Source organism: Peromyscus maniculatus, chromosome 11 (assembly GCF_049852395.1).
Source record: "Peromyscus maniculatus bairdii isolate BWxNUB_F1_BW_parent chromosome 11, HU_Pman_BW_mat_3.1, whole genome shotgun sequence".
Taxonomy (NCBI): Eukaryota; Metazoa; Chordata; class Mammalia; order Rodentia; family Cricetidae; genus Peromyscus; species Peromyscus maniculatus.
Window position 1 is genome coordinate 85465556 of NC_134862.1, and position 25761 is coordinate 85491316.

Below are 25761 nucleotides of genomic sequence, written 5' to 3' on the forward strand. Positions count from 1 at the left end.
ATTCGTGGCGCACGCCTTTAATCCCAGCACTTGGTAGAAGAGCTAGGTAGATCTCTGTGTGGTCAAGGATACAGCCAGCATTGGAGACACACGCCTTTAATCTCAATACCATAGAAGACCTGAAGGGCTGTACATACAGGCAGTGACGAAGCAGTCATGTGTTTGGGTTTACAACCAATGAGAAGGCAGAACAGAAAGACTATATAAAGACAAACACACAGGAAGTAGGTCTCTTTCGGAGAGGTCTCTTTGCTGAAGAGGCTGGCTGCAGGGTATAGCTCTTGGCTCTGATCTCTTGGCTTTCTTCTTTGCATTGGTTCTGTATTTCTTATTTAATAAGACGGTTGGTTACATCTACACCACCCCTTGGTGATAATCTGGCAATCAAACCCAGGGCCTTGCACATCCCTTTTCAATTCCTATGTAAGACTGTCATAGTCAACATTTATTTCATTTAGATAGTCTTTTGGTTAATACCTCCATGTTCAATTTTAGAGTACAATTTTAGTGGAATTAAAACCACCACAGCAGCAATTTTATCATCATCAATTAAACCAAATATTGGATTCACGCTTGAGGCATGACTTCTCTGGTGATTCATTAGCAAGGCTTGTGATTTGTTAAACCAAGGCCTAGAGATTTGTTAATTTATGTGTAATAACTAATTCGTTAGGCTTACTTTTTCCTACTAATTTTAAATGGGCTCTACCACAGGGTACACCTGTCTATGGGCACAAATTGACTCGAGGGTATCAGATGTGGGTGGGATGACTTGTAAGGAGAGCTCTTGCTTGTGAAAGAAAATGAGATCAACAAACTTGGGTCTGATATGATCATAGGGAAAATAAACCTCATATAAGACAGTTTCAGAATGCTAATTTCATCATTTTCAAGTATGAATAAAATAAAATAGATTAATATGTAAGATCAGACTTATGCAGTATTTTATAAGTAGCATGCAATTAATTTCTCTAAAATCAAGAGTGAACTATAACTTTTAAAATTCAACTCAGTTTCAATTTAATTCACTGAAATTAGCACGATTTGTAATTTTCATTTCCTTTATCTAATTAGTAATTTCAGTAACAAAAAGGGGACCAACTTAGTTTTAGAGGGAAGAGAAATTGTGAATAGTAAAGTACAGTTAATATTCAAATGAAGCAAAGGAAACAAAGACAAGTCTTGTGAGTGTGCAGAACGAGCTTAAGCCAGGCTGACACACTCAAGTAGACAAGCTGGCCTGTGTGCCTTTGTCTGATGAAGTCTAAGATATCTGTGTTCTCCATAACTTGTTAATGAATATGAGGTTATTATTCTGTAGAATAATTCTATTCTCAGGTGTGTATGAGAATTAATGAAAAATTTTCTTAAAAAATGCAGATTACATAAAGGTAGTCATTAAATAATTAAAAAAAACCTGTTTACAGGTACTCATTAAGAAAAGTCAAACATTCAATTCCTGAAGGCACTCTGCCTCATATTCCAATCCAATACTAAGGATCTATCAATATGTTTAGCTGATACTTTTGAAAAACTAAAAGTATTAAGTTAAAAAAAGCCCAAGTTGCAAAGAGCAAGTGATGATGATTCCATCTGTAGGAGACTCTTGAGAGCTGAACTTAAAGGGGAAAATGCATATACACAGGATAGCTATTTTATGTATAAAATAAATATATCTTAAATATTTGTATTTTTAAACCAAAAACTACTGAAAATAAAGAGGAAAATGGACAGTGCAGATTACACTTTTTTTGTTTTATTTTTTTATTCATCTATTTTATATCCTGGCCGTGGCGCCTCGCCCCATAGCTCCCCTGCTCCCACTCCCCTAGACCCCTCCTCTTCTTTCTCCATCCAGGAAAGGGCAGGTCTCTCATGAGCATCAATAAAACATGGCACGTCCAGTTGCAATAAGACTAAGCACTGCATTATTTTTTTTAAGGAGCATTTTTTGCTATATTTATTTGTTTGTTTACTCACTTATGTTCACTGCTAGGGATCAAATCCAAAGCCTCAAAAATGGCAGGTAAGCACCCTACCATCATAGGCTGTGGGCTCTGTCACCAGCTCTACTTACTTTTTTTTTTTCTTTTTTGAGACAAGGTTTTTCTGTCCAGGCTGTCCTAGAATTCCTTCTGTAGACCAGGCTGGCCTCAAACTCACCGAGATCCACCTGCCTTTGTCTCCCGAGTGCTGGTGTTAAAGGTGTGCACCACCACTAGTTGTCTCAGTCACTTTTTTTTTTAATTAAGAATGTGAACCTAGAGCTGAATCACTAGTGTACTTAGATTTGAATCAATAAGGGTGCTGCGCCACAGATTTCCCGAGTCTGAAGAGCTCAGACTGCAGCAGATACTGGAGTCCAGTCTGAGTAAGAGAAACCTCAAAAGTCTGTTAACTTCAAAATATTTACTAATATTTTGTGAAGAAGGAAAATGGCTTTGGTTACTAATAACTGAAAGTGTTAATTCTCAATTACAAATGGGTTCATGACCAGGGACATTTGTTTAGCCAAGACTACTCCTTATAGCTCAAAAGTAACTGGCGATAACAGCAGTAAGAATCCCCATCAGCGACTTCCCTAGCTCCTCACAGCTGTGGCAACAGGGTTGAAGAAAATGGAACAGGAAATAAAGCAGTGATTAGAGAAACACAAGTACCTAATTTTCCCAGCTGTTTTATCAATAGACTGTCTTATCTTCCTAGAGAACTGAAAGACGGATGACAGCAGCAGATTATCTCCCATGACCTGCAACAGAAAAAAGCATATTAATATACACGTACTGAATAACTTAAGATACTAGCTGAAATTCACTATACAAATGCTATCTATGCCAATTTTAATTTAAAAGAAATAAACAATGTAACAGTAATTAAGTTGAGAAAATAGAAGAAACATCAACAAAGAGTTTCTTTGTTAAATAACTTGTCCAAGTTCCCTATTATTTTGGTCATCCCATTTCAAAAATAACCCATTTTATCCTTTTTATTTACTATCATGATCCTGCTTCTCATATTTATAGTTCACATTATCATGAAACAGAAAATGTAAGTAAAGTACTATATTATTTACTTATTCTTTAAGACTAGTGAAGGAGATAAATTTTAAAGAATTGACTCAAAGCAGTCAATTTTCATGATGGGGGTTGGTATTGCCACAGTTGAGAACCAGGGGTCAGCACACTTCTGCCAATGCACAGCGATTTCAGGCTCTGTGGGCCACATGATCTTCGGGACAACTCAGTTCTGCTGCAGAGAGAGGACAGCCACAGACAGCATGAGGCCAAGGAGCATGAAGGCTGTGTTTCAGACAGGTGGCAGGCTGAGTTAGGCCTAAATCACAGAAGACAGAGCTAGTGTAGGGGAGGAGGAGAACTCAGTTTGATTCTAGATGTGGTTTCCAAAATAGCCCTACACTGTTACAACTAAATGCAGATTCTCTAAAAGGGACCCAGAAGGATAAGCCATGACTCTGAACAGCAAAATGCTTTAAAAAAGCAACAGAATGTGGTATAACAATATACCACAGGTGATGCTATTAAATATTGTGTGAGAAAGCAGGCACTGTAAGAACTGTGAAGGAAGTTCAATGAGTGTGACAGGAATAGGAAGTGCTCACAATGACATAGGTCTGGATTCAATGAGGACAGAAGACTGAGTGAGTAAAAACAGAAAGCCACAAGAAGACAAGGAGAGGAGAAGTAGGAATCATGGGATTTATGAGCCTTGAGGAATCGGTGAAGCAAAAGTGGAAAATACATATTAAGAAGAAAGGGTACAGCATTCTATGGAAAGATCACCACACATAAAAGGTTTCTCTCATTTCTACTCCACAAAGTATAGGTCAGTGTTACAATGTATTCAACTTCTGGTATCACCTTGAGATGACTTCACTGAAAATATAAACTTCTCCCTCAAAATATTACTACATTTAGAGGAATCTGTCACCTCATACCTGAGGATATACAATGAATATGGGTAAAATTAGGAGAATGGATCATTTTATTTATACCAAAAATAAAATTATCCACTACCAGTGTACAACAGAAAAATTATGTTGTAAGTCTCTCATGGACTGGCATTGCAACTCTGTAGCTTTCTCATTTGGTAAATATTCTGTTCAGTATTATTAACAACACTGAGTACTGACCATAGTGGAGTACATCTACAAGACAGTGAGGTAGAGGCAGGAGGACAGTAGCTGAAGACTAACCATAGCTACATGGCACTTGAGGCCAGCCTGGGCTACATGAGACCCTGTCTCAAGAACCTATAAAATGAATAAAGAAATAAGCAAATAAATAAAACACAAAGCACTTTTTCCCCCAGTTGTTTTTTTTGAAACATGTTTTCTGTGTAGCCCTGGTTGTCCTGAAACTTACTATGTAGACCAGACTGGCATTGAATTCAGAATTCTGCCTGCCTCTGCATTCCAAGTGTTAGGATTAAAGGTGTGTACCACCACACCTGGCACCACAACCATTACTACACACTAATATTCAGGTCCTTGAATCCAGGGATCCAAAAGTACAGACCTGTGATTAGTTTCTTTTTGTGAATGGCTTACTAATATAGACTTCACTACTACCGTCTATATATACACTGTTCTCAATTAGCCCTTTGCATGGCATGGTGCTATTTCAAATAACTTGTGTGTGTGTGCTCGCACGTGTGTGTAAAAGCCCCCTCTATATTCCTGATTTTCCCTAAGCCCTTTCATCGATTTTTCCCACTGGCATAAACCTTTCTCTTTTTGGGTTTTCACTGGCATTCACTTAGAGACAGGTCTTTCCATGTTACCGAGCCTGCTCTCCAACTCCAGAGCTCAAGTGATTCAAAGAACTGTACACAGGTGTATACCACTGCACCTGCTAGCATATTCATTAACAACAACAGGTTTATTTTTATGTGTATGAGTGTTCTTTTGTCTGCCTTTACGTATGTACACCACATGCATGCATGGTGCCCAATGAGATCAGGAGTCAGAGTCTCTGCAACTGGACATGGTTATGAGCCACTATGTGAGCGCTAGGCACCAAGTCTGGGTCCTGTACAATAGCAGTAAGAGCTCTTAACTGCTGAGCCATCTTTCTAGTTCCATATTAATTTTTAAAAAAGATTTAAAAGTTTTTATAAATAGTAGCTTTTAGGTTAAGTTAGAATTAATATTGACTCTTGTATACATTATTAGTTTAGCTTGGATAACTCTTTCTCTTTAATAATGTATTACAAACTTGACTTGATACCCCTAAAGTAACTGGGACCTAATGGCACAGTAGGGATGCTTCTTCACCATATGTTAAAAGTCTGCAGTTTGCTTACTTCATCCCTACTCCAGGTTCTCCGTCTTGTAATTGTTAAGTGATCAGGAGGCTCTGCTGGCTGAGGTCTTGAATCACCAGATCGACCATTATTTCCTTCTGGTGTTTTAGAAGGAACAATTGGAGGTATCTTTCGGAAGTTGAGGCTTTCATCAAAAACACGGTCAACCAACTAGTAGGACAAAAGCAAACCCTTATGAGAACAGAATGGCAGCAAGTGTAGAGATACTGGCATTATACTTTTTATATTAGAAAGAAGTTATTTCATTTTCAAGTAGTAACAGAAGCATGGTATCTTCAAAGAACCAATTACTTTTAAAATAAGCACGCCAAACAGGCTTCTTCCATAAAGTAGATGTTCATGTATACTGATTTGATTTTCAGAATCGAAAAAATATTTAATTATGCTAAATTCAACTCTGATGATTAAGATGTTCTTCAAAGGAAAAACAGATGCTAAAGAGAATAGACTCTGAGCCATGTAGGTGGACAATGAGTTCACTTTACTCACATTGCCTTACCAGTATAAAACAATGTTTCTTTTTCTTTTAGTTTTCTATCTTGTTTTATCCTTTATTCCTCCCCAAATCCAGGTGCCAAATTTCTTCACAAGATACATAAATGGCAAATTCCAATTAAGTTTACGAAAGGAAACAAAAATGAATCCACATAGTAAGTATTTTGGCCTTAGTCAAACTTTTAACAATGATAGAGAACATACACGCTCCTACAGTAAAAATGATGGCTGTCCTGTCACCTACAGTGAAGGCTATGGACATGCAACACCAAGTAACGGGTTTACCGACAAGAGAACAACCAGCATAACATTCTGAAATCAAACAAAGGGGATGGAAATCTATTCCATGAAATACTTCAGTAACTCTACTGGGTCTAAGGGGATGAATAACCATGTTAGGTAAAATTGAGTTAGAAAGCTGAGAAAATAATATTATTTAAATGTACCAGAGACATGTGTATGTCTTGCCACCATGAAGATCCTCTTGTTTTTGTTTTTTTTAACCAACAAAGATGATTTTATATACATTTACAATTGATCAGTGTGGTAACAAAACTCTACACAGATTAATGAAATATCATTTATTAAATTAGAAAACATACAAACAAAAAATAAATAAGTGATCATTAAGTAGCTTTATAAGAAAAAAATGTGACAAAAAGCAACTGAAGAAAAAGATTATCAGCACAGTTTACCAGGATTAAATGTCCAAAAGGCTAGGCATTTTTGGTTACTATTTAGAACATTTAATAAGATAAAAAAGTGGAGTTATCAGTATGAGGGGTTGGCGGCACTGTTCTGTAAAGTGGCAGATAGTAAACGGTCTTGACTTTGCAACCGCACAGTCTGTCTGAAAAATCAGTTTTGCACTGCAACACAGAAACAGCCAGACAACAGTTAGGCAAGCGAGAAGGGCTACACTATATTACAACTTAATTTATGGGTACTGAAATGTGAATTTAAAATGATCTTCATGTTATAAATCACTATTCTTTTCATATTTTCAATCATTTAAAAACATAAAACAGATCTCTAGCTTTTAGGCCATATAAAGACAACCTCATTCCTTTAAAGGCTAACCTTTGGCTTACTCTTTGGCTCAGGATAAATATAGTCAACATGGCTAGAGAGTACAGTCAGCCTTCCTTATCTGGGGATTCAACTGAGCACTGAAAGTAATTTTTTAAATGCTGTGTGTTTACTAGAGCTATATGGACCTCTTTCTTGTCATTCACTGTTCTCTAAACAATACAGAATAACTACTTTTATTCTATAGTAGGTTTTATAAATAATCCATGGATGAGTATAAAGAGGAAAGATGCCCATAGCCTACATTTACACTCTGTACTATTTTATCTAAGAGACTGGGGTATTCTCAGGTTTTGATGTGTGCCTTGGAATCAAATATCCATAGCTACAGAGGATAAGAGGCCACTGTATCATCAATTTTAAGTGGAAGGTACTCTGTGGAACAATATTATGCAAGTGCTATCTCCTGTAATTGTACTGGTGGAGGCCATGGTTTAGGATGGCCAACAGTACAAATTCTAATGTATATTCCAGAGTTTGTAAGAATATTTGGAGTATTTATGTATATAAGTGAGAGAAATAGCGTTTGTATACCATACATTTCAGTTTTTAAAAACAATACTGTGTATATCTGTCAACAGAATTACTATTTTTAAGAGCTGTTGAATTTTTCTCTTTCTTTGCTATTAAATTTCTTTGCTATTAATGACCATTTCTTTTAACTGGAATTAATATTTTCATGTCAAACTTCATTGATACCTTATATAGTCATTTGGTCAACTTCAGTTTGCTTTCCAAATAACATTTACATTCACATTTCAAGTAATGTCATAGATCAGGAATCAACAGGCAAAGTGCTTATAGTTAAATAATTTTCCATATTTATGTTAATAGTAGACCAAATATTAGCCTTTTAGTCTTTACTAATTGTTACAAAAAATAAATCTGTTAAAGCAACATTGGAAAATGCACAGCTGCATGCAGACAGGGATGGTGGACATAACTAAAATAAACTACGCAAAAAGCTAAAAGCAAAAGAAATGAGGAAAAGAAAGAACCTTATGCATTTCTCCATGAAGATCTCCTACCTCTTCTCTAGTGTCTATGGCAGAGCCAGGGGTGGTGGCAGCAGTGCTTACTGTGGTACTAGGGGCAGTGCCTGAGGAAGTCACTGAATCTATTTCTCCTGCTACATCGTTGATCTCCCGAGCAATGAGAGCAAGATCTTGGCTGATCCTGGAAAGAATATTAGAAAAGAAATTTCATTCCCTTTAAATAACAGCTTTAGCAACAATCAGTTTTAACAGTCATAAAATTTGTTATAAATTTTATATATAAATCTATATATTTTATATATAAATCTAATTACAGATTTATATCCTAAAATTAAGATTCTTTGGAAATGTTCTTTACTATTTTGGTGTACACACCACAACACACCACAATACGCACAACACACACACACACACTGCTACCTTTTACTTCAAATACTAACATTAATTAATTAAGTTCCAAATAATCTATCTTGAAAAATTCATTCTGAATACTCTAAAATACAGTTAATGTAAGTGATTTGGCATTAACATGTCACAGAAATCTTAAATTTGGAAATGACAGAATTCAGGATGTATCTGAACATGAATAACAAGAAACAAGGACATTATTTTCAGTAACCTAAGTGATACGTATCATTTCAACTATAAATACAAGCAACAAAACGGAGTTCACAACACTAGGGATTTTTGTCACCAACAGAAATCTCATGACAGTTGTTTACAGGCATCTCAAAACATCATTTACAGTGATTACTTTTTCAAACTAGTGACATTTACTAAACATGTTAATAAAGAGCTATTTGCTACTATCTTGTTAAATATTTTGATAACTATTTCAGCATTGTTGAGATTTTTTGTAATTCTAAGTATTTATGCAATTGAAACCATACAACTGGAAACGCTAAGATGGATTCCTAAGCTTCACCGAAGAGGACTGAAAAGTCAAGAGCTCTGAAGCACTGTTTGATACTATTACAGCATTTCCTACTCTCTATCATGACATCTGAGGACCATAATGTTCTTCTGAAATAGGACTTAACTAAATTTGTTAATAAACACATTGTAAGAAAAGTTGAGCTGAGTGACCTGCATATGACTGCACAACTTGGAAGGACCAGATCTTAGTTTATTACTCAAGTCTATGGAGCTCTGTGTTTGCTCACATGGGCTCATGAAATAACTGTGTTTGTTTGTTTGTTTGTCTGATGTTTGTTTGTTTTTTGAGAGACAGTACTTGGCTAGCCTCAAGACTTAAACTTTCAGCAACCATCCTGCCTCTGCCTCCTGAGTACTGGGATGACACATACGCATGACAACATCTGGCTTACCAGCATGCCAGGCAAGACCTCTACCAGTCACACCTCCAGCTCAGTTCTGGTTATTAGTGGCAATTAAAACTGAAAACAGTTTTCTCTTAGCATTTAAAGAAATTCTTTAAGAAAGAGAAATAGCAGAATTCTGTCACTGATATTCCCAAACATCTCAAAAAAGATTTCATTAAAAAATTTTTTTGTACTTTGAAAGTTATTCAAGCTTTCACATGTGTTTTTAAGTGTATTCTATCATTCTAGAACCTTCTGTATGGAAGAAGCCCAATTTTTATTTTATGTCCAACAAATATATAATATGGAAAAATTTTAAGAAGTGAAATCTTTTTTGAGATGTTTGGGAATATCAGTGACAGAATTATGCTATTTCTCTTTCTTCCCGGGAAGTATTTCTTTTATGTGCTGCATCTTCTGTACATGCTTGCTGTATCTTAGAAAGGTAATTCCTGTCTTAAACCTGACTCAATGATAACAACCTATTACTAAAAATGTAAGCAGCTGGTCAGGTGTGGTGGCACATGTCTGTAATATAAACGCTTGAGAAGAGAAAGGAATTCAAGGTCATCCTCATCTTAGGCTTGAGGCCAGCCTGGACTACAAGGACCTTGTCTCAAACACCAAGACACAAGCAAGCCCTTGGCATTTAGTACAAAATCACTACAAGAAAATGAAAGGAAAATAAAAATACTAGAAAAGACTTATTCCAAACAGAAATAAAGCACCTGTTCAATCTAGATAATGGGTCTAAGTCATGCAGTTACCAAATGAGCTTTCAACTTTACTTTATAAAGTTGCTCAATTGCATATACTGGATTATAGCCACGTGTGTCTTTACATGTAGTGCTGTGTCTGCTTTTAAACTCTCAGCCTACAGTCTCTGCTCTTCCTCTCATTTTCCATCTCCTTCAAATCTGCTAGAAGAAATCCCAAAAACAGTACAAACATTCTATTTGGGGCTATATAACATAATGTTTCCTTAGCAAATATCAAAAATTTAAACTTGTCAATTTTAAAACCTAATATACAATTCTACATTTACTCCATTTTCTTTTTTTCTTTTAAATTTGGAGCTGAGGACCAAACCCAAGGCCTTGTGCTTGCTAGGCAAGCATTCTACTACTGAGCTAAATCCCCAACCCCTCCGTTTTCTTTATTACAAAATTTTAAGAGAAAAAAGTTGCAACGATGAAAAATATAAACCAAGTGTAAAGGTTGATCAAGAACACTGCTAGTTCTTCTACACCAAGTGACAAAAGCTGCCATCAAAGTTCATGTCTTCTGTAGAAGGAAGCGAGCTGAACCAAGTACTTTGGGTCAGAACGTTTGTGATTTTCATACATGTGCTTAGTGAAAACACTTTCCCTGCTAATACAGTAGACATTTGTTTTCTTTAGAGTGTATCCTGTAAAATACATTATTACAGACTTAAAGGTATATTGGAAGTTAAGAAAATATTTCAAGAATTCTATTTTTAGTACTAAGAAACCATAGACAACTTATAAAGTATTTTTATTATAGGAGCAATATAAAATTATAAAATTGAGTTTGGACTGAAGATATGAACCTTCCTTGGTTGGGATTCTTGGTTATAACAGTCTAGCAAAATATCTTATAAACTGTTAAAAACAATGTTGGCCTTAAACTCCAACTATAAGTGACTTCTCATAAAGTTTATGGAATAAACAGAAAGCTAAAGTCCTAATGAAAATCAACTATCACTATTTTCTCTATCGTTTTTAAAATGTAACATTTATTAGTAACATTATTACTAATGCTCTACTGGTATTATGCCTACCACAGACTTACACAAATTTTATGGTACAAAAGGATATGAATCCAGGTCTGATCCTACAGTCCACTTCTGGACCACGTGGTTACACTTCAGCTCTATAATTTACTGCCTAGAGCCAGCAGTATTCAGTCTGCTCACAATCTCTCGTGATACCATTTAGTACCATGGCTTTTAACTATTTTCTTTGTGAATGACTTCTACAACTATGATTCTAGCTCCGACTGGCCTCTTCCATTTCAGCACTAAAAAATGATGTTATCCTCATGGGAATCTTGAATTAATATATAGAACACATATAAAAAACTCAAGTAAATATAAATATGATGCAAAATATCATTCTAGAGGTATATATAAAAAGAAAATAATATCTACAAATTACAGAGCTGAGATAAAATATTATATTGGCTTTATTTTTTAAATGTTTCAGTGTAATATCTATAATGAACTGGTTGTTTTCTCTTAATACACTGTCAACCAGAATTCTCAAGTATAATTAAATGATACAATGTGTATGTAATAATGAATTTAAAATACAATAATGCTAAGTTCCTTGTGATTCAAATGTTAATTATATAATCTTCCAGTATAACCTTTCCTGTTAAAAGTATTCAGTCATTTGCAAAAGTAAAACTCTAGCTTTGTTTACCTTAGTATTTATAAAACCACTAAAATCTAGCAAAGTTCTACTGGAAGGAAACTTATCTTATGCTGTACTTAGGCACATGGATCAAGAATATCTGGAAGAAAATCTTCCCTTACAAACTGAAAGACCAACTATGCTGTATTTTGCTTATATATTTTCTATTCTGGATTAATCTTGTTTTTATTTAAATACAGGTAAAAAAAAAAACCGATGAATTAAACAGGTCTACATTTGAAAAAAGAGAGAGATCAATCCACCAGAGCATAAACCATTTTTTGTAATAAAGTTTAACATTACACTTCTCTATTACAAATATCTCAACTATTCTTCAATGCTTAGTGAGTTTTGTTTAGTTGACAGCAATATTCCATAAAAAGACAATTATTTCTCTTATTTAGCTTAAAGCCTTTGAAAATATTTTTCTCACATTACTCTAACTTATCATACTCTATTAGAACACTAAACATCAACTCCCCCTTCCCCGCCAATAGTTTTGTTCGTCCTTCCTCTATTTTTCATGGGGGAAAAACCACTTCTCTGGCTTTATATTCTTTTCCAACTTAGACTCTCAAAGGCTAGATACGATTAGTGCAGTCCTACTGACAAAACAGAGGTGGCCAGAGATGAAAACTGTTAGGATGGAGACTTTGAACCCTCTTCAAGAACCTAGAGACAACAGCAATCCCAGCAGACAACAATAAAACCGAGGGAAAACAATGTTTGGAACCACTGTCTGCCTTCTTCTTTTATGCTCATTCTTCTCTGTTTGGATCAATGAAAGGTCTGACCCCCAAAAGTAAAAGGATTTGATCTTTCTAATTACGGCAGAGAGAGTCTGAGGAGACAGACAAGCTCTACTTCCCTTCTGTACCACTTGACCTTGTACAGCCAGAGGGGACAATCAAAGATCAAAGCACGGCTTGCCGGCAGCTGTGATCAGAACAGAGAGCATGTCAGGATTCTTTGACTACAAGTATATGTGGGCCCACGATTCACAGATTCCTTTTCTCTAATTAGAGAAACTAATTTTAAAAACCTGATCACAAAAGTCAACAAAGAAAAAAACATCAAATTACAGTAAAAGCTACTGCTGCTGCTGCTGCTGCTCTGAAAACATTACGGACTACTGTACATACATTGTCTGAAAATACTGCCAAGTATAACATTTAATATCTTAATGGAAAAGCAAACATAATTAGCATATAACATAGTAAAAAGTGTTTAGGCAACAAAAGCATACTCCAGTAAAATTTCAAAATCTTAGATTTGGAAAAAGAAAATCCTTAGATTTTAGCTACTATGGCCTCTGTTGAGTCTAAAATGTTTGTGTTGAAGTGTTACTAATTATATGTGCAATGAGTTTTACTTTCTGTACATATTTAAACATTATAAGCAGCAGCCATTTAATATTCAAAATAATCCTGTTTTGACTAATGGGTTGAACTATAACTACATTTAATAAATTTATAAAAATTTAAGCAAACCCAGGCAAGATAGAGCATACCTGTAATCCCAACATTTGAGGCCTACAAGGAGGATCCCAAATTCATGGCTAACTTAGCCTAGATTTCATAGCAAAACTGCCTCAAAAACCAAACCACAATGAAAAGGGTAAAAACATACCTATTCAAAGTTGCCTAGTAACATTAGTAGCCTATCTGAAACAGACTGTTCATTTAGATTGGTTTAAAAGGAGAGTAATCTGTACACTGCCCAAACTAATGCTAACTATGTGGATTTAGACCATCTTTCAAAAGTTATCCTTGCCAGCATCTCTATTAGAAATCTTAAAAAGTGGGAAGGGGGCCAAAATAAATGGGTATATGATGTGTTCTGCCCTATTGATATTGTATTGATATATACAGCACAAACATTAAATAATCTAAAATGAAAACAAAAGGGAAAGTCTGATAGAGGGTAATTCTTTTGATAAAACAATTTAAGACCAGAAGATTTCATTTCTTAGATAATTAGAACAAATAAGGGAACTTTTGTTATCAACCTGCAATGTTTTTATTTTTTTTAATTCTTTTTTTTTTTTTTTTTTTGGTCAGAGCTGAGGACCGAACCCAGGGCCTTGTGCTGGTTAGGTAAGCGCTCTACCACTGAGCTAAATCACCAACCCCTTAATTCTTTTTTTATGTGTATATGTGTTTCTGAGTGTATGTCTGTGTATCACATAAAGCAGGAACCTGTGGAGGTCAGGAGACACATCAGACCCTCAGGAACTGGAATTACAGACAGCCATGAGCTGAGATGTGTGTGCTGGGAACCAAACCCAGGTCATCTACTTATCCTATAACCACTAGCCCTTAGCCAGGTCTCTAGCTCCCAACAACTTGCAATGCTGATACAAGACTGAAAACCAACCTGGCTATCTCTTCTCGATGAGCAGTCCAGTCTCGGATATAGTCTTCCTGTTCTTTAATTCGGTGCTTGAATGAAGAACTAGCAGGCATTGCTGATCCAGTGCTCTGCATGCGAGTGGTTTTCAGGGCTGGAGAAGTACGTAGACGAGTATGTTTAGGGGAATTACGGTTTGATCCAAATTCATCTTCTGAGGTGGAAGCATAATCAGTAGGAAAGCGCCTCCATCTTGAATTTACTAAATTAGTTTAATTATTAAAAAAAGAATTATTATGTTATCATTTTAAAAAGATAAAATAAAAATCATGATTTCAAAATCACCATGAGAGCTCACACACAGCACAATTTTCATTAACTGACATATACACACCTCACAAAAAATTGTAGTCTACTACTCCTTAAGATAGAAACATTATACTTTGGTAAATTAAAAACAATGAATAATCAAAAACAATTGAAAGACTTTTTTTATAGTGTAGTGAATAAACATTCAGATGAAAAAGTTCACTAATGATAAACTACTAAGCAAGCTCTAGTCATAAATGTTTAATGTGGGTGTTTTTCAGTTGCAAATATTGCTTGAGTAGAGATATGGATGCTTTTTAAATGACAGCAACAACACTAACACAACAAAAATAAAAAGGGAAAAGATTTCCTCATGCCACATGGACACACGGAGATGATGAAAACCCTCTTTTCCCAACACACAAATGTGCATAATTCCTGTGATAGAAATTATGTCTTTATGGCAGAAAAAAAAAACATTACCTCTGTCATTCAACATCCTGTTACGCTATGGTTGGAAAAAATCTTTTTACATGGTAAAAAACACAACAAAGCATCTTCAATACAACTCTTTGCTGCTTTAACACCGAAAACACACGATCAAAATAGACAATGGTGTAAAGTCTACAAAGCATAAAACTACAAAAGCTACTCTCACAACCACTGACATTTAAGGCACAAGAGATCATTTAGATAGCAACATTAAAGTGGCAATTACTTTCTCATTTACAGTTAGTAAAGACATTTAAAAATGTTATTGCTGACACACTGAAAATCAGAAGACAAATTAATGTAGACATTTTACTAATACAAGAAATTTGTAAAGTAGAAACAAGTGAAGAACAGAGAGGATAATGTCTAATTCATGGTAAATTTCACAAGGGCAGGAAATATTTAATTAATAACTAATATATACCTAGCACTTGGGTCAAGTATCTGGCTAGCAAGTGCTAATAGTTTTGAATAATGAATACATTCCTGGATAGATATCATTGGCATTTATAAAATCTAGAATCAGGAGATGCCTTTGGTATTCAAAGTGACAAAAAATATTCAGAAACTACTGCAATTCCCAACTGCCACTAATATTATATAAATTTCTCTCCTTTCTCCTCAATCCTGAACTTGGCCTACTCCATACAATATGGTAAGTGAAGCCCAGAATTTCCTCATCCTCCACTAGAATTTGGTACTTTTCCTGAAATCTCTTCCCAAAATTGTATTTTTCTTGAAGTCAGCTGATTCGTAGATAAAACTGGTATCAGTGCCATCCACCAGAGATGGATTAAAGCAGAGAAATCTACAGGAAGAATATGTAATAAATCAGAGCCCACTCACGTGTACTCATTAATATCCCTATTTGCAGCACCTGGGCTAGGATCTAGATTGATGGGTACAAGAGAACAAGCCAATGCAGAGAAAGTTCAGGGGTCACTGTAACAAGTATATAATACTTGCTTGTTTTTCCTGAAGGGGGATGTGATAGTTAATATTTCATTGTTAATTTCACAGGATTTCCAATCATCATGGAAACACAACTCTGGGGTGTTTCTGAGCATGTTTCTAGAAAGGTCTGACTGAACATGGAAGAGTGACTCTAAACTCATGAGCTGGAGTCCCATATGGGAGAAAAAAAAAAAGAGGAGAAAGTGGGATGACAGGGGAAATAGAATATAAAAGGTTTTCTGATTTTACCTATTCAGATTAAATAAAAAAATACTTTCATTCTTTTGAATTGTCTGTTTATAGAAATACATTTGATTTATATAATTAGGTTCATTTGACAGACTGATCTTATGAAGGCACTTAACAGATCACTAAATTGAATATCTATACTGAGAATGTTTGAAATAATCAATTTCTAATTTGTTGGTTGGTGAAGCACTAGTTTATTATACATATTAAAATGAGAGCAAGATCATTTTAAACTTGGAAGTTGCAAGAAACTGATTTATTTATAACATTATTAATTTATTTTAATATAGCAAACAGAATGTGTCTTGAAGGTGCATAACATATATGTATTTATATATTCCTTTGAAATGAATTATTTGTTTTTTAATTTGACATTTTTTTCTTGCTGAAGGTGCAAACTATGTTTACTACAAAAATACTATTATCCATGATATCTAGAATAAAAAAGGGTTTATTAGTACATAGCTGTGAATGCTCCTTTTTTAATTTAACCAAAGCTATATTGATCTTAAAATGCAACTACAGATTTTTAAAAAAAGGTCAGAAAACACATTTTATTTTCATTATATATCAGAGTATTTTAGAGGGGAATTAAAGCACAAATTTTGTTGTATATATTTACAAGCATTGTATATATTTGGGGAGAAAAAAATTCTCTGAGAATACTTTGTATTTTTGTTCTTCATTGGAAGGAAGAATTAACAAAAGCCATATATGCCTGTTTAATTTATACTATTTTAATTTTGAGATTTAGAATTAAAAGGAAAATATTAAAGAAAAAATTTAAAAATATTAACATCACTTTCTAAACTGTACACTCAAAATAATGAGCACCTGCTACTTTCTTAGTAGTGGTGGTGCAGCTCTTCATAGCAGTATACAGCCTTTAGTGACAGGGTCCTGCTCTACAGTCCAAGTCTTAAACACACTAAATAGCCCAGGTTGGCCTAGACTTTACTGAAGTCCTGGGATTATGGGTGTTCACCACAGCAGCTGGTCAGCTTCTTTATTTTGATCACTTATAGCCCTTACTTTTAAACACCAAAATATTGAACAAAATAAACATGGGTATTTCCACTGTCACCAAAAGAATATTGGAGAAAGGCAAGTCATTAAATCTGTGGAAGCAAATATACCAGAGACACATAAAAGAATTGCTACCAATGTTGCTAGAAATTTTCAATCATCAATGCTTACCATATTAAACGAAAGAAAAACCTGCTAACAACTTAGTCCAAAATACTGAATCAAAATCATTTTTACATATGTCAGTATGTATAGTATCACAGGTGGTAGATAACTTCAAGATCTTTAAAGTTCACATGGAGAATAGAAACATTGACCAGTATGATTCCATGTTCTTTTAAGCCTTATTTTCTTCTCTTTTCCCACTCAAGATGATACAATTAACTTAAATAGAAATGTTATAGCATCAAAGACATTCAACTGTTAAAACCAAACATAAATCTTTTAGTAATCATTCCATGCAACAACTAGTATGTTCTTCACTGACATGGACTGGATAATATAGTAGGATTTCAATGATTAAGTGAACAACACCCAAACTATTATATTTCATATTCACCTTGTATATACTTCTACTAATAAGATACTAGCTGTGTTCTGGAAGCTAGCATATAGTTCCATTTCTTAACAGTAGAGTAGTAACAGCTAAGTAATAAAGGCCTTGAATTCTCATTCTGCCCTAATATTGGCCAGGGAGGTTATTTCATCTCCTGGCCCCAGATGCCTAGCTAGCTCTTAAATTCCATAAATTATATAATGTATAAAGAATGAAAGTAACAAATTTCCCTTGGGAATTTCATTAAGGAATTCCAAGCTTTTTGATTTGTTTTAGATAAAGAAAAATGAGTATCAAGATCTGTATTCAAAGTAGAAATCAAAATTAGTCTGTCTATATATAATATGAAATCTATTTGTTTTTCAGACTTGCCAAGTGGTTCTATTTAGACCACACCTTAAATAAGACCCTCATGCTAAAGAATAAGGAATAAAGCTAGATTATCCATGTGGTAAGAGCTAGTCAACCAGCAGAGAAATTACTTCATGCTCCATGGTAACACACAACTTATATCATTGCTCACGTTAGGATGGAAGGAAACGTAATTGTGTGAACGTGCTTAAATGGAGGTGAGGTGGTAAAACAAGCAGTGTTTCCAAGGAAATCAGTGTACACACCAGCATGTGAAGCACAAAGGGAATGAACTCAGAAGGGAGACCGTAAGAAACAATGAATAACAATACCTAGCAACCAATTCATTAACAATCAAGACTGGCATGCAGAAAGAGACCAGAATAACAAAGAAAATATCACTGATCCTTTAAGAAGCACGATTGTATATTCTCTAGTTTCTGTCTACATCCAGTCCTACCACAGTCTGTGACTGTCATTACCAAAGCCACTGACCACTGGAGATGGAAAGAAACTAGAGTGGAGGAAAGCAGCAGTGAAAAGGAGGAACCAAAAGTGAGAAAAACAAAAACAAACCAAAATAACATTTACAAAGTGCTACTGGTTTTCAGTCATGGAGGATGTATTACAAATAAGCAAAAATAAAGGAAGATTAAATACCAATGTTCCTCCACTAAAAACTCAAGAGTCAGGCTCACTTAGCTTGCTGGTAAATAATCATAAACCTTCAAGTCTTCAAACAACTGGTCGACCCTTGTGGCCTTCTCAGCCACACCCACACATGCAGCTGATTGTGAGGTAATCAGAACATGCTTATTACATGAGGATATACACAAATAGCTAGCTGTCTCACTGCTGTGGTCACACACTCTCAGTGGCTTCAGCTGAAGTACACACAACTAAGCCAATAGCATTTCAATATTGGTAGACCGTAAGTAGTGATTGCAATCATATTCAGTTAGGTAATTACTACAGTTAAATGCTACAACAGGACTTCGTGAGATAATGCTCACAATTAATTAACTTTCCAATTTAGTTTAGCTCACATATACTTAGTGACTGCCCCATGAATCTGCTTTCTTCCACTGAAATAAGTGAAGAGTTAATTTTCAAGAGCTCCAACCACAGATGTGTAAGTATATGAAACATGTTTTTTTTTTTTTTTAAATCAGCTATTTATTTCCAAAAGGACTGAAAAAAGGTTTATTGCTTCTCTTTGGGTTCATAAGAAATTTGAAATACCTGATTCTAGAGGCATAACATTATTTTTAGAATAGACAGTGATTCCTAATATAATTCTGACAAGCAAATCCAATTATTATCAAATAAAAAATTAAAAACTCCTAAGTCTGTTCAGTTAATTTCTTATTTTGAAATCACTACTTTGTCTAAGACTTCAGTTGGAAGTACACTGACTTCTGAACTTTACATTTTAATGGAGGAGGGGACATTAACCCTCTAATTTTAACCTTGTTCTTGAATTACTTTGCTAAGACAACTAGAAATCTTATTTTTAAATAAAGAGCACACACAGAGAACATGCTAATGTTATTAGAAATCTGGATCCAATTACCTGACGGAGAGCCATGAGTGGAGGTCACGCTTTTGACCTTGGAGTCCGACAGCCGTGAGATACTGTTAGCTCTAGTTCTAGGAGAAAATTTATCTGATGGCACTAATCTGGCTCCACTCCTAATGATGGCTTCTGCAGTGCGTGAAGAGGCACTACTTCTTGATATTGTTGCTTCCGAGTCACTACGGGCAGACAATGAGCCAAGTCTTGTTCTTCGAGGCTGAGCCAATAAATCAATCCGAGAGATGGTTCGCCTTCCTGTGGGTGGTTTTGATGTGGAACTTGTGGTGGAGACTTCAGAAGCAACAGATGCTTTGTCAGCATCAGCAAGTTCACTGTCGGAAGCTTCACCTAGCCGGGCTCGACGCAGGAGGGAAGTCCTGGTGGGCCGTGGCCTTGGGAGAGTGGTCGATTTACTTGATGAACCAGGGGCAACAGGAGAAGTCTTTGACTTTGTTCCTTTGCCTCCTTCCAGTTTGGAATGTATGTTGTGCTCATCAGCTGAGGTAAGCGGAGTCCTTGCATGAGATTTACAGGAGTATGTTTCCTGGTCAGATGACATGATGTCAGAGATAGCAGAATGAGGGACACTAGAGGTCTGGTCGTCATCTGTCAAGTCTACGGAAGGCTGCCGGATTCTTCCACTGGACTGGACAAATTTTCGACCATCTGCTCTTGCACCTATATCTGTAGAGCGGCTTTTTGCCTTCTTTTCAATTTTCTCCCTAGTGCCTGACTTTGTAGCATCTTTGGAAGGGGAACTTGTGGAACACCTGTCTTTATAGAGACTAGTGAAGCTCTTCCGCTTTTGGGTGGACTTTCTTTCTGTCTCTCCAGTAACCAGACTAATTGTACTGGCTGTGTCTACATCAGATTCTGGTGAAATAGAATTGTCTCTATTGTAACTAGGAGTATCTGGGCCTTCATCAGTTTTATTATTATCTTCACGCAGTTTAGCTTCTAGAAAAGCCATCACTGCTTCCGTGTCTTTTAGAATCAAGGTTGTGTCCATGCTAGAATCAGTATCCAAAGAGTCACTCCTTTCTCGAAGTCTACTTGCAGATGCCAATGCTAAAGAAGTGGGAACAGATGAATTCTGCTTATTGATGTGGGGAATAAGTTCTATGGGTACGTTGGAACTGGGTTTTTCTATGGTGAAACTCCCTTGACGCACTAACGACTTGGAGGACTCTTTCTTGTCTCCTTTTGAAGTCTGACTTTTTGGAATTTCCTCAGCTTTTCTTCTCTTGCTTTCATTTTGTATTACTCTTTCTCCTCTGCTTGTAGAATGTCCTGAAATTTTTTCTGCAAGTTGGGACTCTTGCTTAGAAGACTCCTCTCTATATTGATCTATGTGGCCTGAAACACTTTTTGAAGACAATTTAGTAGGAGTCCACGGGGCCTGCTCCCTCTGCTCCTGTTGTTGCTGGATTTTAGCTAATGTTTGTTTGACCACAGAAGTCTCTTTATCAGCTCCACTCTTCTCTTTGCTAGAAGAGCTACCGGAGTGGAGGAGGGCTTTACTGTCGCCACCAGTGTTAGGAATCTCACCATTGACCGCCCTGTTCAGCGGACTCAGGCCTCTGTCTGTGTCGTGCTTCTCGTTCTGGTGTACCTGGGCAGCTGCTTCTTTTTCCTGCAGTTCCGTGTCTTGCTTCTCTCCTATCTCCGACCTCTGTGTTACTACCTTTGCTCTGGAGCCCTCCAGAGGCTTCTCTTCATTTGGGAGCTGAGGAAGAGTTCGCCTCTTTCTCTCTCCCTGACTTCCCAGGGAAGCTGCAGAGCTAGTACTTCTCAGTGAAACACCAGTATCTGTCTCTATAAAACAAAAGCACCAAAGCAGGAGGTCATTAGTGCAAAAGGACACAAATAAAAGGAATGCTAAATTATACTAGAGTTTGAAATATGAGTTTAAAAATAACCTCACTATAAAATGAATGCCATCATTATGGGAAATTTGTACTTCCGGGGGGAGGTGGTAGGCAAAACAACTTAGCCCCCAGCAACACATTAATAGAAATCTATCAATCAAAAAAATGTGAAAATAGCAAAAAATGTGACAAAATATGTCATAATTTTATATACCAAGTGACTTTCAAACTATAATTTTCTGGTATATTAGGGCAGCTTATAAAAGTAAATGACTACTGCCTTTTTCTCAACTTAGCAGATCCCACCGCAAAAGTAAATACTTTGAAGCAACACTGCAGAGACAAAACAAATTTGCTCGTATTAAAAACTTTTGGGGGCTCTCTAAGTGAGTCTTGACTTGTGTAAAACTAAGTGTAAAAAGTTCAAGTGTAAATTGACAATTTAGAATTCTACATATTTATGGAGCACACAGGGTGACATTATTACTTACGAACATAATGAAAAAAACTAAATCAGTATTTTGACAACTTAATTCATAATATAAATTCACACATACATGGCTCATCTACATATTATCACCTTATCTTTAGTTTATGATTATACTGTAACGATAGTTGCATATTTTCTAATAGACTGGCACATCAAGAATGGAATTTTTTTTTACTGAAAAGCAAAAACATGAAGCTTTAAGGTTATAAATGAATAGCAAGAATTTACAGTAAAAAAACAAAACCAGAGTGTGTGAAAATGAACTGCTAAATCTTAGTAAGTATCCTTTTGTCTTTGGAAGGTTCAACTTATGAACCACACCAAAGTTTTTAAGGGAAAAGGTCTTGGGTATGGGTAGTATAACATTGCATCTTATGTAACATATAGCATGAACTCCTCAGTTTACTTCCAACACTGCAGAAAAAGAAAGACATTATTATTTACTGCTTATAAATTCCTAAAATACAAAATGTTAATTAAAACCTAGCATTTTCCTTAAATTCAACATACTGTTCAAACATGAGGATATATATGTTCAGCTAAGCTGAATTTACTTCTTACTATATTAAGTTTAGCTTTCGTTTTTAAAACACACATGATCTATTACCAAAAAAAAAAAAAAAAAAAAAGAAGGCAGAAAAGGTAAAAATGGAGTAGGATGAGAAAAAAGAAATTACCATTTTCTACAGTTGCAGACAATTCCATTAACCTTTCTTCTGGATCATGCCTTGTATGATTAGCAGCCAAACTAGCCCATTGTGAAACCCAACGTTTGCTTCCAGATGAAGATATCCCTTCCTAAAGGAGGAAGATAGAATGAGACAATGCAGCAGTCCTGCCAGTGTTGAATCTCATGAAAGAGAACTTCATGCAGTCGCATCATGTGACACCAAAGCCATATTTGAAGCTCAGCTTGTCAGGCTTCATTCAATGTCTTCCTGTCTAAGAGGAAGATTCTCTAGATGCCCCTTTCAAGCAGATTTTATCATTACTGAATTTAGTCTATCATTTCCTGTGCTTCTTAGACAATGAGAGTACCAGGTCCTCTCCAGTTTACTAAACATCACAGCTCTGCAGCTGGCATAGTAGAGTCCGTTTGATTCCATTAAAAGGAACAGAGTTTAAAGAGTTATTAAAGTAACCAGCTAGTCCTCTACTTTGTAGAAACTCAGGCTGACTCCAGGTCTCAGGAACTATCAAATATGCTAGATCATGTCTTAACAGATTTCAAGAACCCAAAGCCTGAGATTTTTATGATATTTAAGCTGAAAATAACTCTCTATGAATTTTTCTATATCCAGACCCATTTATGTTTAGATTTGTATTTAAGACAAATGTTTTTTGAACCCTTCTAGAAGTGTAGAGGTCCCTTAACTCATGAACACACCACTGCATTTCTTAAGCCAGGGATAATATATCTCTCAAGCCTTAACCAGAGGTGAGAGCAGCTTGGGAAACCTAGTGAAGTTTAAAAAAAAAAGTGGTGGTGGTGGTGCTGAGGATATCTAATTCTGTGGTAGAGCATTTGCTCAGCACCCCCCTCACCCTGAGGCCAGGTTCAGTCCCTAGTAGTACAACAATAAAATGACACCTCTCACCCAAAACTTGGCATTCACACCAAACTGAAATGCCAAGTAGGAAATGGAAAACGGTAACAGAAAGTTTATTTTGAGCTATTGAAAACATACTTTATTTAAAAAAAAAAAAAAAAAAAGCCCAAGTTACTTTGTTAATTATGAACAGGCTAAGGTTAGATACTGGTAAAGTAATGATTTCATGTGGATAACACATTGTATGGTTTCAAGAATAGATTAAAATAGTCAAGTACAGAAAATAATGTATATAGATAAAAGGACACCAAAGCTATCTGACATCTTGAACTCCCTTCCAAGCCTTGCAGTACCTGCCCACAACTCTGAGCACTAAAAGCAGTGCCCAATCATCCTGTACTATGCTGAGAAAATCCACAACACAGCGGTTTCACCACTACATACTTACAACATGCCATTCTTTGTTCTAATAGCCTGTTAGTCGATGGCTGCAAAGGCAGGAACTTATTGGAGCTATGTGAATTTTACTTGGCAGGGATTGAGGAAGAAAGAAAAAGTAATCTAAAGTAATTCACAAAAACCTTTCCCTGGATTTATCCAAATATCAACACACTGCCTGATATCATTACTATTATCACCTTTTCTCAGGGAGTAAATCAAACAGAAACTAGAAAACTCTCTAAAGGGAAAATACAGGGCATTAAAAAGCTGTAAATGCTTTGACAATTTTCAGAAAATGGCAAATCACAGAGGAATAGCTTTAACTATTCGATGAACATATTTATCTGTCTCTAAAGCCATTTATATTTGTAGGAATATAAGTGAAACAGTAAAGCTACATAACTTGATTTTTTTATTTACATTTTATATTTATCCATCATTCACTATTATAACTAACTCTTCCTTTGAGAAACGTAACCTAATGAGTAAGATAATGAACTAAGAAAGCAAGGTCAGCCTGGGGAGATAGCTCCGTGATTACAAGGATTTGCTGTACAAGTCTGACAACCGGAGTTCAAATTCCCAGCACCCACATAAAAAGCTGGGCATGGCTGTGTGTGCCTGTGAAAGTCCCTGTCCTAAAGGAATAAGGCAGAGAGGTAATAGAGATCTGTGTGTTTCTCTGGCTCCCACATGCATGTGCAACACACACACACACACACACACACACACACACACACACACACACACACACACACACAATCTCTCCCCAAATTTAAAAAATAAAAATAACCAAAGGTGTAAATTCTGGCTCCACATATGACTCGATTTAAGACTCCAGCCAAGTTAATTTCTATGCACTGCATTTTCCTTATTTGTAAAACAACTTGAAAGTTTCCTTCCACTGAAAGTTGCTGCTTAATATCTAAATAACACATCCAACTTTGTTACAAATATTTTATATTTTCTTTTTTTCACTGTTTTAAAATTTTTCTATTCATTTTACATACCAACCTCAGATTCCCCTGTCCTCCCTCCTCCCACCCCCCAGCCTTCCCCTGCAACCCATACCCCATTTCCACCTCCTCCAAGGCAAAGTTTTGCTACATAAAATCAAGTGGAATTTTGATGTCATTTTGTCCTCATTACATCCTGGCTGGTACCACAATGGCACTTACTGCAGTGTGTAAGTTGTACCTTTCACATGTTTCCTGCTGAGCTCGTTCCTCTAATTCCAAAGACATACCTCCTAGAAAGTATAAGCAGTGTATATTTCTTGTTTTGTCTCGTTGTGCTACTTACAAAAAGGGATATGTAGTTTATTACTTGTTTGCTGAATTGTAATTATTCTCCTAACTTTGATAGAACAATGAAAACTAAGAACTAGACCAAAACTGCTTTATATTTTCATTCATTCAAAACAAAAAATTAGTCAAAATTTAGTTTTTGAACTATTTCACAAGGGGATATATATCAACACTTAAAATAACTTCCAAAGGATGAAAACTTACATTTTATGCATATAAAAAGGATTGCATACCTCTGAGTTATGAAACCCAGGTGTGCTGAATGGCTTTCTTTCTTCCATTACTACTGCAGCAGAGTTGAGAGCCCAATCTTTTATCAGACCTTTATGCTTTTCATTGATAATAGGCCTATTATAATCCTGATTGTCATCTACTCCAAATACCTAGGAGGAAAATTTTGTTTCATAAAGAAAATGAAAGTGTGGGTACCAGATTAGTATGTGAATATCATCAACAGCATCAGAAGCAAATAAAAATATCCTAAATTAACCTCACCTAGCAATTTCAGAAACAGGGAAACTTATTTAACAACAGGGTGACTCCCCAGCTGGACTGGACAAGAAG

The 25761-nt window shown here is 35.7% G+C and overlaps 1 protein-coding gene and 1 long non-coding RNA gene across 27 annotated transcripts in view; one reads left to right on the forward strand and one right to left on the reverse strand.

Moving 5' to 3' along the window:
• The window catches only part of Cep170 (centrosomal protein 170), a 102888-nt gene that overhangs the window by 9288 nt on the left and 67839 nt on the right, over window positions 1-25761 (reverse strand). For 7 of the 23 annotated variants that reach the window (XM_042258669.2, XM_042258663.2, XM_076548284.1 and 4 more), the window contains 7 exons: window positions 25431-25580; window positions 22577-22697; window positions 19539-21356; window positions 14056-14290; window positions 7926-8103; window positions 5323-5493; window positions 2661-2749 (listed from right to left, as the gene is read on the reverse strand). In XM_042258669.2, the coding sequence (XP_042114603.1) occupies window positions 2661-2749; window positions 5323-5493; window positions 7926-8103; window positions 14056-14290; window positions 19539-21356; window positions 22577-22697; window positions 25431-25580 (2762 nt within the window). The remainder of the gene's footprint in view (window positions 1-2660; window positions 2750-5322; window positions 5494-7925; window positions 8104-14055; window positions 14291-19538; window positions 21357-22576; window positions 22698-25430; window positions 25581-25761) is intronic. The other 16 variants (XM_042258665.2, XM_076548286.1, XM_076548274.1 and 13 more) reach the window with 6 other exon arrangements.
• The window catches only part of LOC121821358 (uncharacterized), a 31640-nt gene continuing 24669 nt past the window's right edge, over window positions 18791-25761 (forward strand). For all 4 annotated transcript variants that reach the window (XR_006062129.2, XR_013043549.1, XR_013043550.1 and 1 more), the window contains exon 1: window positions 18791-19097. This is a non-coding gene — a long non-coding RNA (uncharacterized LOC121821358). The remainder of the gene's footprint in view (window positions 19098-25761) is intronic.